General features: G+C 37.4%; 1 protein-coding gene across 1 annotated transcript in view; it reads right to left on the reverse strand.

The window, feature by feature from the left end:
• Positions 1 to 18567, reverse strand: part of l(2)05287 (WD repeat-containing protein l(2)05287) — a 106431-nt gene that overhangs the window by 28294 nt on the left and 59570 nt on the right. The window contains exon 13 of the mRNA XM_025305585.1: positions 9485 to 9670. Within this exon, the coding sequence (XP_025161370.1) occupies positions 9485 to 9670 (186 nt within the window). The remainder of the gene's footprint in view (positions 1 to 9484; positions 9671 to 18567) is intronic.

Consider the following 18567-nt stretch of genomic DNA (forward strand, 5'->3'; position numbering starts at 1 on the left):
AAAAACGATGTTTTCAAGCGATATTCATCCGCCATATTGTATCCGACATTTTGAATTTAGCAACTTTTATTCCGGATTTGTATTTAGCCACTCCAAAATATTCTCATCACGACCGCAATTTTTATCTGATCTACACTCTTCGATACGACATTTGAAATTCAGCTTTTCTAGGTTTAACTAACATTTCAATGTTCATGAATTTTTCTTTCGACAACGATGCGTTTAATCAAAAAATCGCAAGAGAGCATTTGTATTCAAAATTTGACGTAGAATATGATCATAAAATTTTGCAACTGCAAAATTTTCAGTATTGATTTTGAAATATTTAAAATTTTAAATATTTTTAAAAATTTTTTAAATAATTTTTTTTTTTGAGCATAAGCTAACTAATCCTATGGGAACGCAGTGATCAAAGTAATGAATATTAAACCGTTTATTCGTGCTGTTTGGCCTTTTTCCAAAATGAAGCCTGTCAATTTGAAATATTAAAATTTTTAAATTTATTAAAATTAAAATCTATTAAAATTTTCAAAATTTTAAGTGACATACTGCAATGCCCGGTACAGTCTTTTATATACGATAAATGTTAGGCGGCCTGATTGTGAAATCTGGCTTTGTAGAGACCTCGGGGATAGATCGAGAAATAGGTTATAACAATTTGGTGCTGTTATATGACAGCAACGAGGCAAAATATTTTTTCTTGTAACATGGTATTTCGCGGGATTCGCTGCGATGTTTCGTACGACACACGCTTTATTAATATATGATAAATTTTTGACGGCCGGAATGCAAAATCTGGCTCTGTAAGGGCCTCGATAATAGTTCAAGGAATATTCCATATCAATTCGGCGGTTACATATATTACGCCAACAAGGCAGAATATCTCTTCTTGTGAAATTGTATTCGCGTGATCCACCTTGACGCTTGATGCATATTTATTTATTTATAATAAAAGTTAGACGGCCTGATTGCAAAATCTGGCTTTGTAGAGACCTCAGAAATAGATCCAGAAATATGTTGTAACAATTTGGTAGTAATATATGAGTGCAACGAGGCAAAATATCTTTTCTTGTAACATGGTATTTCGCGGGACTCGCTACGATTTTTCGTACAACGCATGCTTTATTAAAATATTATGAATTTTTGACGGCTGGATTGCAAAATCTGGCTTTTGTAGGGACTTCGATAATAGTTCAAGGAATATTCCATATAAATTAGGCGGTTACATATATCGCCAACGAGGCGGATCTCTTCTTATAAAATGGTATTGTACGTGATCTGCTCCGACGCTTCATACATCTTTATTTATTTATGATAAATTTTTTTTTTATAAAGCATTTTAAAACGATACAGATATTTTATTTCAGCAAAACCGAACACCAAAAAATTAGCAGAAAATTAAAGAAAAGATTTGATTCAGCGCTTGCAATACCAAAAATACAAAAAAATCATTCCTTTTCAGTAGTTGCAGAAAATACACTCTTAATGAAGCAATTCTCGAATGATGAAGAAGGTGTAAAGTTTTCTTTGAAAACTTCGTAATGAATTGCGAGCACACAACCATCATTCAGTTACACGCGTAACCATCCACTCAAAGCACACACACACACACACACACACACACACGCATGCACGCACACGCACATACACACAGGGATCAGATTCCTGCCACGTCCACCTCGTTGACCCCGGGTAACGCTAAGAGCAGGCTAGCCAGTTAAATGTACGCAAATAAATCCAGAATCTATTTACCGAATTTGATCTACATGTAGTTTTATATTTTGAAACACTACTAGATGAAAAAAATTTTTTTTTTAATTATTTTATAAATGTAATATACATTTATACTAAGAAGACTCGCATTTCTCCATTTTCGTAAGCTGCCGTCATATCAAATTGACAGGTTTGATTTTGTAAAAAGGCCAAACAGCACGAATGAACGGTTTAATTTTCATTACTTTGATCACTGCGTTCCCATAGGATTGGTTAGCTTATGCTCAATTGTTTTCAAGCGATATTCATCCGCCATATTGGATCCGACATTTTGAATTTAGCAACTTTCATCCCGGATTTGTATTTAGCCACTCCAAAATATTCTCATCACGACCGCAATTTTTATCTGATGGGTTCTACACTCTTCGATACGACATTTGAAATTCAGCTTTTCTAGGTTTAACTAACATTTCAATGTTCATGAATTTTTCTTTCTACAACGATGCGTTTAATCGAAAAATCGCAAGAGAGCATTTGTATTCAAAGTTTGACATAGAATATGATCATATTTTTGCAACTGTAAAATTTTCAGTTTTGATGTTTCATCCGCCATATTGGATCCGCCATGTTGAATTCTCAAAAAGGCCACACGGCTAATGAATGTCTATATCACAAAGAGTATTTAGAATCCCGGAAACATTTTTTTTGTTAAAACCAATCGTGGAGAGAAGGAATCATTCTAATTTTTTCCCCTTCTTCCGCGTTTGCTGGTGCCATTCTGAATCCGCCATTGAGAATTTCCGAAAAGGCCACACGGCTAATGAAAGTAGACATCATCAAGAAAATTTTCAGCCCCGGAAAGAATTTTTTGGTTGAAACCAAATTTGGCGAGAAAGGGTGGTCGGTTCCGCAAAGAATGCCCCATATATATCAGGTGTAGTAAAAAGAAATCCATTATTTTTGCATGAAATTGAAGGCTTTAATTACCATAGTTAGAATGATCCGATTTAGGTCAAATATGCGCCGTTTTGTTCGATAACTTGTTGCCATTTTGAAGGTAATTTCATTAAGCCTCTCTCATAGAAGCTCTCGTCCCTATTGGCAAACAATTGAGACAGTCGATTTTCACAAGCCTCTCTTGAAACGAATTTTTCACCACCAAAAATTGATCGCCATGGACAGGAACAGATGGTAATCACTTGGTGCCAGGTCCGGACTATAAGGTGGATGCATAAGAACCTCCCAACCAAGCTCCCGGAGCTTCTGGCGAGTCACTATCGATGTGTGTGGCCTGGCGTTGTCCTGATGGAACACAATTCCTCTCCTATTGGCCAAAGCTGGCCGCTTCTGGGCGATTGCTTCCTTCAGACGGTCCAATTGTTGACAGTACAGTTCCGAGTTAAGAGTTTTAGGGGAGCAGCTCATAGTAGATAATTCCCTGCCAATCCCACCAAACACACAGCAAAACCTTCCTGGCCGTCAATCCTGGCTTGGCCACCGTTTCCGCCGGCTCACCGCGATTCGACCACGACCGTTTTCGCTTGACGTTGTCGTAAGTGATCCACTTTTTTCATCACCAGTGACCAACCGCTTCAGAAATGGATCGATTTTGTTGCGATTCAGCAACGATTCGCAGATGGAAATTCGGTCCATGAGGTTTTTTTCGTTAACTCGTGTGGCACCCATACATCGAGCTTCTTTTTGTATCCAGCTTATTCAAATGGTTCCAAACGGTTTTTTGTGCAATCTTTAGCTCTTGGGCAATCGAAACAGTGCTTACATGACGGTCGAACTCGACAATGTCCATGATTTTATCGATATTTTCGACAATTGGCCTTCCAGTGCGTGGTGCATCTTTGACATCGAAATTACCGGAACGGAATCGACGAAACCAAAATTGCGCGTGATTGGCTGTTACAGTATCAGGACCATAAACACTATTCACATTTTCAGCTGCCTGGCTTGCGTTTTCGCCTTTATCGAAGAAAAACTGTAAAATATAGCGTATTTTCTCTTTGCTAGTATCCATCTTTGACGCGCGCTCAAACAAAACTGAGTCAACTAATCACAAAACTGTCAGACAAGTTTTTTTAGTACGAAATCTCATCTTTCTAACGCCATCCAGTGGAGCCCGATCGGACTTATACAATGCGAGATACAGATAACTAAAGCCATCTATTGGAAAAATAATGGATTTCTTTTTACTACACCTGATATGTACTGTTTAATATTTAATTCTTTGAAGCACAAATTTTTCTATGCGATATTAAAAAAACGGATTATGTATATAGAGGTTTTCTGGGTCGCTGATCACGATTCTGGAGTTAAAATTTTAAAACTCTAAATAGCGGATTCAATATGGCGACTTCAAATGGCTAACTTTGATATGATATTGTTACGCTTTCGTATATACGTCTTGACGAACGTAGATTGTGTCGGCGCTCATCTTAGCAACCGTTGTTACGTTGTTTTTGTTGTTTACAGCAAGGGGAACTTTCTGTGAAGCGATCGAGCGGTTCGGTCGAATTACGTTGAGAATTTCCTCTGAATAATTGTTCTCGTTTGCTAGCCTTGTACAAAGCTTTGTTTATATTAAAGAGTCCTTGTTATTTGTTCACGGGAGTGTTGCTTACTATTTACGCGGGTGATCGTGAGTGAGAGGAAAACGACGCTTGAGCGTAACAATATTATGGATATGTATCAAATTCGGTATACGTTTTTTCGATCACAAATGACAAATACAGTCAAAATTAAAAAATGGCAGATTCAATATGGCAACTTCAAATGGCTAACTTTGATATATTATGGATTTTAATTTTGGAAATCTGATAACAAATTCGTAATCAGTGACCCAAAAAATTTCCATATACTTATTTCTGTCGAAATCGAAGGACTTTTAATATTTTTGTCCACCATATTGTATTCGCCATTTTGAATTTCGCAAATCTGACAACAAATTTGTAATCGGGACCCAAAAAACCTCCATGTATCTATTTCTGGCGAAATCAAAACATTTTTAACATTTCTGTCTACCATATTGGATCTGCCATTTTGAATTTGGAAATTCTGACCCTGGATTCACAAACGGCAACTTCGAAAATCACAGGATATAAATTATCACCCATATAGCTATAATAGTTTTCTCTGACACGGATTTTTTATGCGAAAAACATTGTTTTTTGCATTTAACTATTTATATAAACAATCTCATAAACAATTTATGAGAATTACACATTACAACATACTTAATAACATAATACTCAAATGAAAACACAAAAAATAGCAAAAAAATCGAGTTCTTTATATCTGAAAAACGTAATAAAATGAAACAAAAAAGGTGGGACTCCAGAGTCCCGCTGTGCTTCAAAGGATTAATGTACATTGTGTCTAAAGAAAATAGGCTCTAGCTATATAATCCCATTTATAATTCTTATTTATAACTTTTTAATAAATAATAATCGACGGCTAAAACCTTTTGAATATTACTCAAAAGAGTGTCCTTAATAATATATGTAACGGGTAAGGTTATCTGAGATGGTAGGGAAGAGGGGAAGGGTGTCTCGGTTGGGGACGGACCCCACTCCCCGCCCCCTTTGACTAACGAGCAGTGGAGGGCTAGGAGAGAAGGTGGGTGTTCCCCCTCTCCTCCAACAGGACCAGAAGGCCAACCCGACCGGGTAACCAGTCCGGGCGTCGCGCCCTCCCCCTGAAAAGGGGGAGGGTCGCGGCAGCCGAGGTGTCGGCGAGGGAGTGCCGGCGCAGTTCCCTCGACTCCCCCCACTCCGGCCCGCCTGGCAGGCACCCCGGGGGAATTTTAGCCGGTAAGAGTCCGACATAACCTCACCCTCCCCCAAGGGGAGTGGGGTATCCATGAGGACCCCCCCCTTAACAAAAACAAAGAGGTTACTTGAGATAAGTCCCCTAAAGTTTTACCAAAATTTCTACTCATTTTGGTTATAGATTCTGTTACAACATGTTATTCCATTAGAATATTCTACTAATTGTGAAATGTTTATAAACATTTACATCTATACGTTGTAACAAAATGTCATTTATACAGGTTGTCTCATTTTAAACGCATTTCGATAATTCTTTAACGAAACATTTTCAGCAAAAATGTTTCGGACAAAGTTGTATAATTTCAAGGGGGACATAAAGCAACTATACGATTTTGTTTACAAATTGCACCACTTTCAAGATATTCACTGATCATTACTTTTCATAAATGGAAACCTCAATTTTTTATGACACTGTCTTTTTCTACCAATTAATTTAAATAACTTTCGTCTGAAACATTTCCTTATTTGCGTAATATTTTTTGAGTGTGTATGTCAGCAGAGATAAGGATCCCGCGGTTCGTCACTCCCGCAGTATTTAATGACTCCAAACCCTCTCTGGTGTGTGTGTGTGTGTGGTGTGTGTGGTGTGTGCGTGTGCGTGTGCGTGTGTGTGTGTGTGTGTGTGCGTGCGCGTGTGTATATAGACGGGTTTTTATTGAATTAAATGTTCAAATTGTCTCCCATCTGCTACTTCACAATGACCTAATCGTAAATGAAATTCATTTAAAATGTTTCATCTCATTTCTGGTGAGATAAGATTTAGTTGGTGCTGTATGCGTTCCCTAAGATCTGCCAAGTTAGCAGGTTTCATTGCATACACATTGTTTTTAACATACTCCCATAAAAAGTAATCAAATGGAGAAAGATCTGGTGATCTAGAAGGCCACTTTATTCCTCCACGTCTTCCTATCCATCGGTTTGGAAAAGTATTAGTTAAAAACACACACACACACACAACAGAGAGGGTTTGGAGTCATTAAATACTGCGGGAGTGATGAACCACGGGGTCCTTATCTCTGCTGACACATATACACACGCGCGCGCGCACACACACGCAGGGGTGTAAAGTCCGACCATGCAACCTCTATGCAGTACATCCTGGATAATATTAATGCTGGCGGCACCGTAAATTCTAAAGCTCATAACTCAGACAATTCTCAACAAAAATCGATCATCAAGTAATGTTTTGGAAACGACGCTGTCATCTTCAATAATGTGATAAAAAATAGGGTGTTCCCTTTAAAAAAATCATATTGGCCTTGACCTCGCCTTGACCCCTCCACTCAAGGTCAAATGGATATGATCATTCAATAGAACTTTTAAAACCGTACAACTTTGGTTGGAAACATTTTTTTCAGAAAGGTTTGGTTTTCGAGATATTTAACCGTTTTCAGACTTTTCTAACACCCTGTACCAGGTATGTCGGTAATTACTTTCCGGTTTTTGCAACAGATGTCACTAGCCATAAGTATGCAATGTTATGATTTGATATATATGCCATTTTATTCTACTGACATTAACCTCAAAACTACACAAGTTACGTTCCGCTAAAATAACAGCGTTATAGATTAATAATTTTTTAAAATGTCGAGTTTTGTGCCTGAAAATGTGCATTTGCGGCACGCATTACTTTTCTTGTTTAATCAAAAGAAAAAAGCCGCTGAAAGTCATCGTTTGCTGGTAGAGACTTACGGTGAGCATGCTCCAACCATAAGAACATGTGAAACGTGGTTTCGACAATTCAAATGTGGTGATTTCAACGTTCAAGACAAAAAACGTCCTGGTAGGCCGAAAGCGTTTGAAGATGCGGAATTGCAGGAGTTATTGGATGAAGACCCAACACAAACTCAAAAACAATTGGCAGAAAAGTTGAATGTGAGCCGAGTAGCAATTTGTGAACGATTACAAGCGATGGGAAAGATCCAAAAGATGAGAAGATGGGTGCCACATAAATTGAATGATAGGCAATTGGAAAATCGAAAAATCGTCAGTGAAATGCTGCTTCAAAGGTATGAAAGGAAGTCATTTCTGCATCGAATAGTAACGAGTGATGAAAAATGGATTTATTTCGAAAATCCCAAACGAAAAAAATCATGGTTATCACCTGGCGAAGGCGGCCCATCGACTGCAAGGCTAAATCGCTTTGGTCGCAAGACCATGCTCTGTGTCTGGTGGGACCAGGTTGGTGTCGTATATTATGAACTGTTGAAACCTGGAGAAACAGGAGTTAATACTGATCGCTACCAACAACAAATGATCAATTTGAACTGTGCATTGATCGAAAAACGTCCACAATACGCTCAAAGACATGATAAGGTGATTTTGCAGCATGACAACGTGCCGTCTCATACAGCAAAACCAGTCAAAGAAGTGTTGAAATCACTTGGATGGATGGGAAGTTTTATCGCACCCGCCGTACTCTCCAGACCTGGCTCCATCCGACTACCACCTTTTCGCATCGATGGGGCATGCGCTTGTAGAGCAGTACTTCGCCGATTTCGAAGAAGTTAAAAAATGGCTCGATGAATGGTTTAGCTCAAAGGAGAAACAGTTCTTTTGGAATGGCATCCATAAATTGCCTGAGAGATGGGCAAAATGTATAGAATCAAATGGCCAATACTTTGAATAAATATATTTTAACTATCCATTGTAAATAACGTGTTTTCTTTAGCGAAAAAACCGGAAAGGAATTACCGACACACCTGGTATACAGGATATCCCATTTTAACATCCCATCCCAAATAACTCGTCAGTATTGAAGTTTCAAGGAAAATGATCTGACTAAAAGTTGTAGGGACTTAAGTGAGTTACCATATGACTTTGACTTTGACCTTAACCTCTATTTTCAAGATCATTTGAAGGTCAACTTATGTTTTTTAAATGGAAATCCTTATTTTATATTACACCGTTTTTTTCTACAAGTTAATTTGAACAATTTCTGCCTAAACATTTTTTTATTTATCTAATATTTTTTTAGATATTTCAGAAGAACTTGGTAACTTTTTTAATATTTAACTTACGATATCTCGCTAATTATTTGTCGGAAGAAAAAGTGGTACTAGACTTTCTTACTTTATTTAGTCTCAAGAATATATTGTTACAATAGCGCAATAGCGCAATAGCAATTTTTGTTAATTTGATGATTTTGAAATTTCTAAAAATCAATAAGTTAACAAAAGTTAAGGCGCTATTGTAACAATATATTTTTTAAATTAAATAAAGCAAGAAAGTCTAATACCTTTTCTAAAAGTCTAATACTTTTTCTTCCGACAAATAGTTAGCGAGATATCGTAAGTTAAATATTGAAAAAGTTATCAAGTTTTCCTCAAATATCTAAAAAAATATTAGACAAATAAAAAAATGCTTTAGACAAAAGTTGTTCAAATTAACTAGTAGAAAAAAACAGTATAATAAAAGATAAAAGTTCCCATTTAAAAAACGCAAGTTGACCTTCAAATGACCTTAAAAACAGAGGTCAAGGTTAAAGTCAAGGTCATCATAAGATAGCTCACTTAAATCCCTACAACTTTTATTCAGATCATTTTCCTTGAAACTTGAATAATAAAAAGTTATTTGGGTGGGACATTAAAATGGGACACCCTTTATAATTATATGTATATAATTTTGTAAAAGACTAATATAGAAATTTAATTTTCTCTCAAGTAATGTCACATCCAAAGACTAGCATTTCTCAATAAAGCTCAAGTGTTTCTGATTAAATAATTTTTACAAAGTACATAGCAGATTTTGTATTTAATACCAAACTTAATGTGCAAGATTTATTAACTTAAGATTTAAAATTTAAGTATTTAAAAAGATACTTGTAATTCAATATAATTTGTACCAATTTAGAAGGTAAACACCAAACACAAAATGGACGATTTCTAAGAATTTCTGTATAAAATTAAATATAAAAACCAAATTATACTTACATCTTTCACCACTTCTTTTGTTGATGTGCCAATATGTTCATGAACTGATGCGACATCCTGTTTGCTTGATATTTGACTTTCTATAATATCAGATGTATCAGATATATATAACGGCGTGCTTCTTTTATTTAAAAGAATCTCCAAATTAATGCCCATTTCAGCTGCTGCTTCCAGTGTAAACAACTCCTACGTAAGAAATAATATACACACATATATATATATATATACATACACATACAATCAGTATATAGAGATATGTACAGGGTGTCCCATTTTAAATGATCCAGCCCAATATCCCGAAAACTAAACCCAGTAGACAAAAATGTTTCAGACAAAAGTTGTTTGGTTTGAATGAGGACATAAGATGATGCCATTGATTTGACTTTGGATAGTCCTCTGAATGTCACGTGGTTACCTCCAATTTTTTAAATGAAACTTATTTTTCATTACATATTCTTATAGCTCATCTCGAGAACTTTCCAAAACACTATAACTATAAGTTACTTTTCGTTAAGTACGTGTTAAGTTATAAGGCTTGAAAGTTGCAATACAGTGGATTGTCATTTGAATAACCATTTCTACATACATACCTTAAAAATTATAACCTAAAAATATGTAGATATAAAATTTAAAGGTAGGATAGTGGAACTGAATTATAGTTGTTAACTCGAATATGACTTGTGAAAAAGTTTGAGTTACAACTTTTATTTCAATTTGACTATTCAAAATCAGTGATCTATAGCAATGATTTCAGATTAAACATACTTGTTTCGAAATTATCAATTTCTGAATTTTATTACTGGTTACTTGATGCGCTTATCATCGTTATCTAATTGAGATGTTCAATTACTGCAATACCAATGTTCGATGATAAAATTGTGTTTGGAAGACTCGAGATGTCTTTTCATAACTGACATTCATACTTGCTTAAGTCAGTCTTTAGGCTTTTTAACTGATGCTATTCCTCTGACGTCATCATTTGGATGATGTCCATGTATGATGTATTTGGATTTCTAATCCAAATATGAGATTACGTAAAATTAGGATTACGAGCAATTTGAATAATTTGATTACTAATCATGATATCCAAGGTGAGTTACTTAAGTTTTTCTTTCCCAGAGCACTCATCCCTCATAACTCAATTGGTTAACTCAACACACTCACGCCGACAGTGCGCTCCTTTGCATATTCTCATCCTTGTAGTAATCATAGTTTTTTTATAAATTTATTTTTTATGCAATTTTTCTCCCACGAGTTACCGAGAATTTGAGACTCATATCCCATCGTATCAGCAGAATAACCACCTCCAAAAGGATTACTCAATTCCTTTGTACTCAGTACTTTGCGTACAAAGTACGCAGTACTTTGTACTGCAATATTTTCTGCCTTAATTGGTCCATCCAACTGGGACTGATTCATGATGACTGATGTAAAGGATGATCCATAAATGCTTAAATTTGCCTTAGTCGTCCAATATCAACCAGAATAATAATATCTATCGGCTCTTACTTTATCTTGTAACTTAATGTACGCAAAATGCTGGATTATACTTCGAACGAAATTGTTGATATTATTCTGGTACTTGGAGAATGCCATAATATCTATCGACAAGCAGCGATATTGTACCGTAATCGAGTTCCTCATAGACGACATCCAAATCATTGTATGATTTCCAGGCTTATATTGCGTCAACAGCAACGTCAACGTCAAAAATGACAAAGACATTATATTAATGTACCAGAAAAGGATGATCCAACAGTACTTGCCGTATTGGGAATGATAACTATTAATCCACACATGTTAACGAGTCAAATTGAATGAGAATTAAGTATTCCGAAATCAACAAGTCACAGGATCTTGACCAGTCATAACTTCCATCCTTACTATTCTTACTATATCACTCTGACATAACATTGAATTAACATTCAATGATTTTCAACAAAGACTAGAATTTCGTAGGTGGGCACAAATAATGTTAAATCATGTTCAAATATTTTTCAGATTTGTTTTATTTAATGATGAAGCAACTTTTCACAACACTGGACAATTAAATCGGCATAATTCTCACTATTGGTCTATTGAAAACCCACATTGGTATCGAGAAGTTTATCATCAACATCACTGGAGCCTCATTATATGATGTAGTATATTAAACGGAAACCCTCTCGGGCCTTATTTCTTTGACGAAAATTTTAATGGTAACAATTATTTACACTTTCTACAACAAAGATTGCCGGCATTGCTTGAAGATATCGATCTGGACACAGGACTACGTATGTTCTTTCAACAGGTCGATGCGCCTGCGCGGAGTAGAAGAGATAGATATCATTTAGATCTCGCATTCCCAGGTAGATAGATAAGACACGGTGGACCAGTGTCATGGTGTCTTAGATCTCCAGACTGTCAAGTTCAGATTTCTTTTTATGGGGATACTTGAAGAATGTGGTATATTCAAAAACACCCACAAGAGAGAATTTGATGGAGCGTAACTCTTGCTTGCTGTAGCATTTCCAAGAAATATATAGTTTTACCGACAGTTGACAGATTTGAACGTCGAGTTCAATTATGTGTGGATAATAATGGACACATATTTGAACACTTATTAAGATCATAATTCTTTCACATGAAAACTAGACTCTGATCGGATCGTCTGGATCAGTTCCGCGCGATCTTGCCTTAGCCGGTCGGATCAGTCCCGATCTTGCCTTAATCGATCCATGAAAGAAGGAGGGCGTACTAGGTGGCGACGGGACGCCGTGCGTTCGAGACCTGAATCTTATTTTCGTTCCGAAGAGAGAAAAATATCGAGAGCGCGGTAGTCGCTAGACCGGGGGAATCGAACCCGGGTCTTTCGCTTGCCGGGCGACTGCTCTGAACCACTGAGCTACCTGACGCTCCACGCTCACGACATTCTCCTTTCCCTAGATAACGTTAAGAGATGTCGTTCAGAAGCGACATCTCTAGTGCTATCCCGAGCGCATGGCGACTAGAGAGAGAGGCATTGTATTGGGTGAGTGCAAAAGTTCGTGCGGAGTTTCAATAGATGGAGTTATAAGCGTTGTAAAGTGTTGTCATTAATACTTCCATCTACATATTATATAACGTTGGAAAGGTGATGTCTTCAGCTGTTATAAAAAAAAAATCATTTGTTTTCATACAAACTGCTTCGAGAAATATCACTTTAAAAATGAGTATCGATAAGGTGCATTTACGGCATGTTATGCTTTACGAGTTTCGGAAGGGAATAAACGTTGCCGCAGCCGTAAAAAACATTCAGGATGTTTATCAGGATGAAGCACTAGCTAAACGAACTGTGGAAAAATGGTTTGCTAAATTTCGGCGCGGAGAATTTAACCTTGAAGACGAGCCACGCTCTGGTCGACCTTCTGACATTGATGACGATGTTTTGCGTACTTTAGTGCTCAATAATCCGTGAATTTCAACAGAAGAAGTTGCTACAGCACTAAACGTTGACCGATCAACCGTTTTTCGGCGTTTAAAAAAGATGGGATTCGATTTGAAGCTCGATATATGAGTGCCCCATTTGCTGACCGAGAAGAACAAAATCAAGCGAATTTCTGCAGCCGTTTCTTTACTCGGGCGGCTCAATAACGAGTCGTTTTTGGATCTACTAGTGACGGGCGATGAGAAATGGGTCCTCTACAACAATGTTCAGCGCAAACGGACATGGAAACAATCAGGTGAGCATGGTGACGCAATGCCAAAGGCCAGTTTGCACCCGATGAAGGTGATGCTCTCTGTTTGGTGGGATTGCAAGGGCATAATCTATTTCGAGCTTCTCCCCGCTGGCGAAACGATTGATTCGGACAAGTACTGTCGCCAATTAACCAATCTGAATCGAGAAATAAAAGAGAAACGTCCGATTTTGTCAAATCGCAAGGGAGTCGTCTTTCATCACGACAACGCCAGACCACACGTTTCGAAAAAGACGCTGCGCAAACTGAAGAGCCTGAAATGGGATGTCTTAACGCATCCACCGTATTCTCCTGATATCGCACCATCTGACTATCACTTGTTCCGGTCATTGCAAAATTATTTAAATGGAAAAAACTTTGACTCTTTGGAGGCCTTAAAAAACGGCGTCTCTTCGTTCTTCGAATCTAAACCACGCAGTTTTTATGATCGAGGCATCCGTATGCTGCCAGAACGTTGGGAAAAGATTATAGAAAACGATGGAGAATATATCATTGATTGAATAAAGATTTTTGTTTGCCTAATCACTGTGTGACTTTTACTCACAAATTCCGCACTAACTTTTGCACTCACCCAATACTTGTACCTAGTGGTACAAGCTGGAGGTCTCTCAAAGTCAAAGGTTGCTATCCTTTAAGACCTGCTATCCATGTATGCCGGCCTCTACTGTTGCCTCTCCTTATCCGGTGCAAATCATACAAATAAGCCCCGGGGTTGACGCTATGTTTTGGCTGCCCCCGGGCGCTTGGACACGTTTTTGCAACGCATCGAAGGGGGATCCACCACGAAAGAAGGTGGGCGTACTAGGTCGAATTAATCCCGATCTTGTCTTACAACTTAACGAGTATTTAACGAAAAGTAATTTAGTTATAGTATATTGGAAAGCTCTCGAGATGACCTATAAGAATAAGTAATGAAAAATAGGAGGTTCTATTTAAAAAAATTGAAGGTGACTTTCACGTGACCTTCAGAGGACTATCCAGAGTCAAATCAATGGCATCAACTTACATCCCCCTTCGAGCCAAACAACTTTTGTCTGAAACATTTTTGTCTACTGGGTTTAGTTTTCGAGATATTGAGCTGGATCGTTTAAAATGAAACACCCTGTATATAGGGTAAAGAAAAAGTACCGGAACACTTGAATAATTTTGAATGATCCAGTTTTCAAGAAAAATATCTAACAAGGGGAGGACGCATCGACCGGGAAACGGTTTGGAACGAAACTTATGGAGTTAATAGTACTTGACTACTAATAACTCATGGTAATAGTATACGACGCAATACCTCTTCGTTTTCGAGAAAAAGCGGTCTAAAGAAAAGAGTCAACAAAGTGTACGAGTTAGTAAGAAAGATATTCAACGAAGCGGCGTAGCGCAGCAGCGAAGATAACGGACTACCGAGGTGACGGCTGAGGTTCGATCGCTGCTGTATGGTTTTTTTCTATTCTGTAAGCATAAAAATGAAACAAAAAACATTAATAAATAATAAAACTGCGTTTCTTAAATATATTAGTGTTTGTTAAATATACTATTAATGATTTAAATTGCAAAAAAAACCCTAAATCTTATCTATAAAATATATAGTGTATGAGAACATTTTTATATAATAATTGCAATGGGAATAGGAGTAAAAATATATATTTTCGCTGGAGGATTTTTCGATAATAATTCATTATTCTCGTAAATAGAATTCGCATATACGAGAACATTAGTGAATTCACCTTTAAAATCTTCATATTCAAAAGATCTTTCTTTTAGCAATTGTTCAAGGATTGTCTGACATTGTTATGATATATGTAATTTAAATATGATCACCGAATTACTCTGTATCACTAGTAAACGCACACTGCTGCTTGCTTTACTGACGACTGTTCCGATGCTCGAATCATTTCGTCATTCTTAATGATCCTTTAGAATGACACAAAAGAAGTTTTTGGAGGGAGATTGCCAGAAAAGATAAAGACATAACATAACTTCAATACAACACGACTTCAATACAACATAGAGAATTGTAACAGAAATAAATATTTTATATATACGATATAAGATTACGAAAAATTATCTCATACTAGTTTTACTCTTTGCGATCGGCTGATTTCGAAGAGATCGATAAACATGGATATCTGTAAGTTGATCTAAACATTTGAATCTAGCATCGGGAGGATAGTTTTCTTTCATTATCGCTAGCCTCATTTGCCGTGCTGCACGCCAGGCGATCATGAATGCCAGCCTGGCGGCATCGACTTCTACGACGACTTACGAATGCCGCCACTGTGGCGGCATCGACCGCAAAGGGTTAGTAGCATTCCTATATATTTTATAACAATATTTGTATTCCTATTTCCATTGCAATTATATAAAAATTTTCTCATACACTATATATTTTATAGATAAGATTTACGGTCTTTTTGCAATTTAAATCATTAATAATATATTTAACAAACACTAATATATTGAAGAAACGCAGTTTTATTATTTATTAATGTTTTCTGTTTCATTTTTATGCTTACAGAATAAAAAAATAAACCATATAACAGGGATCGAACCTTAGCCGTCACGTCGATAACCCGTTACCTTCGCTGCTGCGCTACGCCGCTTCGTTAAATATCCTTCTTACTAACTCATACACTTTGTTGACTCTTTTCTTTAGATCGTTTTTTCTCGAAAACAAAAAGGTATTGCGTCGTATGCTATTACCATGAGTTATTAGTAGTCTAGTACTATTAACTCCGTAAGTTTCGTTCCAAACCGTTTCCCGGTCGATGCGTCCTCCCGTTGTAAAACAAAAGTTTCAATATTCTAAGTGATGAACTTGATGATGTCCTTGAACTTGACCTAGAGGTCGATTTTCAAGGTCATTTGAAGGTCAATTCGACATCCCCGCCCCCCTCCGGGAGAGAGGGGGGCTAGGAAAGAGGGTGGGTATCCCCTCTCTCCAATTAGGAACCAAGAGACCAACCCGACCGGACGACCGGTCGGGGCGCCGCGCTCCCGACTCCCTTTGTGGGAGGGGGCGCGGCACTTGGGTAAGGAACTCCTTTAGAGCCCCAAGGCCGGAGTGTCGGGAAGGGAGTGTAGGCGCAGTTCCCCCGACTCCCCACACTCCGGCCCGCCTGGCAAACATCCCGGTGGGGTTTTAGCCGGTAAGAATCCGGCATAACCCCCGCCCCTTGGGGGCGGGGGTATCCATGAGGATTTTCCCACCATGATCAAAAAGAAAAGAAAAAAGGTCAACTCGACATTCTCAAATGGAAACCCTAATTTTTATTACACTATCTTTTTCTACCAATTCATTTGGACAACTTTCGTCTAGAACATTTTTTATTTACCTAATATTAGGAGTACAAATAAGTTTCCGCCGTTTTCTATCAAAAATTAGGAATTTATTGTGAAAGAACGGTACATTATTTTTTATTCAAAGTATTGTTCATCACTAGCCACTTTTTCCCATCTTTCTGGCAGCATTCGGACACCACGTCGGAAGAACTCTTCATCTTTTGAGGCTATCCACGAATCGACCCAATTTTTAGTATCTTCATATGATGCTGCTTAGACAGGCCATGTGCCATCGACCGGAACAAGTGATAATCGGAAGGGGCAATGTCTGGTGAATACGGCGGGTGGGGTAGGACTTCCCAATTAAGTGTTTCCAAATAGGTTTTGACCGGTTTTGCAACATGTGGCCGAGCGTTGTCATGTAAGAGAATAATTTTGTCGTGTCTGAAGTAGTAATGAGCGCGTTTTTCCTTGAGTGCTCGGCTCAATCTCATTAACTGTGTTCGGTAGAGAGCTCCAGTAATGGTCGCTCGGTTTGAGCAACTCATAATACACGACACCAAGCTGATCCCACCAAATACACAGCATGAGTTTTTTTTCATGAATATTCGGTTTGGTTGTCGATGTTGAAGCATGGTCAGGTGGTCCCCATGATTTTCTCTTCTTTGGGTTATCGTAGTGGATCCATTTTTCATCACCAGTGACTATACGATGCAAAAAACCCTTTCTTTTATGCCTGGCAAACAGCATTTCACACGTGCAAAATCGGCGTTCAACGTCTCTCGGCTTCAGTTCATATGGAACCCAATTTCCTTGTTTTTTAATCATTCCCAACGATTTTAAACGATGTGAAATTGCTTATTGAGTCACTTCTAATGTAAGTGCAAGTTCTTCTTGCGTTTGGCACGAATCTTCTTCCAACAATGCTTCGAATTCCGTGTCTTTGTGCACTTTCGGCCTTCCACTACGTTCTTTGTCTTCCACGTCAAACTCACCGCTTTTAAACTTTTGAAACCACTCACGACAACTTCTCTCACTTAAAACAGTCTCACCATATGCTTCTACAAGCAATCGATGCGCCTCAGCTGCAGATTTCTTCAAATTAAAGAAGTAAATCAAAAGTTCCCGCAAATGACGCTTATTCGACACAAAACTTGACATTTTCAAACGAAAAAAATTATGTGATGCTGATACGGAGTCACTAATATTTCAAGGTTATGTTGTTACCATATGTCCAAACTTACGATATTACGTTTTACATCTGACAATTTCAACATAACCTTCTGGTGGGGCCATCTTTTGTCAAACGGTGGAAACTTATTTGTACTCCTAATATTTTTTAATATTGTTGTGTCCGAGCCACAAGGTTTGTGGCAGCGTCCGTTGTCCGTGAGCCTTAGGCATCTGATACTGATTTTGACAACTCAACGAAGATTGTCTAAACGACGGAAAATCGATAAGAAGAAAACAACAACAGCTGACAGAGAGTCTCCGGTAAGCTGTCATCGTAGACAAACGCGAGAATTGTAGATCAGAGAATTATTCTTGTTTAAAGCTTGAGTGAGCTGCGCTGTAAATAGTAAAGCTCGTTATTTTCACGCGAGTGTTTTCATTTACCTGAGTGCAAGTGCGAGTACGAGAGTGAGCGCAACAATATATTTAAGAAAAACTTGGTAACTTTTTCAGTATTTAAGTTACAATATCTTGCTGTTTATCGAAAAGAAAATGGTATTAAACTTTTTTATTCTATTTAGTCTCAAGAAATATTGTTACAATAGCGCTGATTTTTAATTTCATGATTTTAAAATTTCCAAAAATCAGTAAATTAAATATTAAGCGAACAAAAAAAATTTGTTAGACAAAAGTTGTTCAAATTAATTGGTAAAAAAAGACAGTGTAATAAAAAATTGGGATTTCCATTTGAAAATTTCGAGTTGACCTTCAAATGACATTCAAGGTCAAGTTCAAGGTCAATTTTAAGGTCACCAAAAGATAGTACTCCATGACCTCTACTTTTATTCGGATTATTTTCCATGAAAGTGAGTACTTCTGGAGATAAGGGGGTTCCATTCTTTTCAAATACCTTATATATAA

Source organism: Harpegnathos saltator, unplaced genomic scaffold, assembly GCF_003227715.2.
Source record: "Harpegnathos saltator strain DR-91 unplaced genomic scaffold, Hsal_v8.6 scaffold701, whole genome shotgun sequence".
Taxonomy (NCBI): domain Eukaryota; kingdom Metazoa; phylum Arthropoda; class Insecta; order Hymenoptera; family Formicidae; genus Harpegnathos; species Harpegnathos saltator.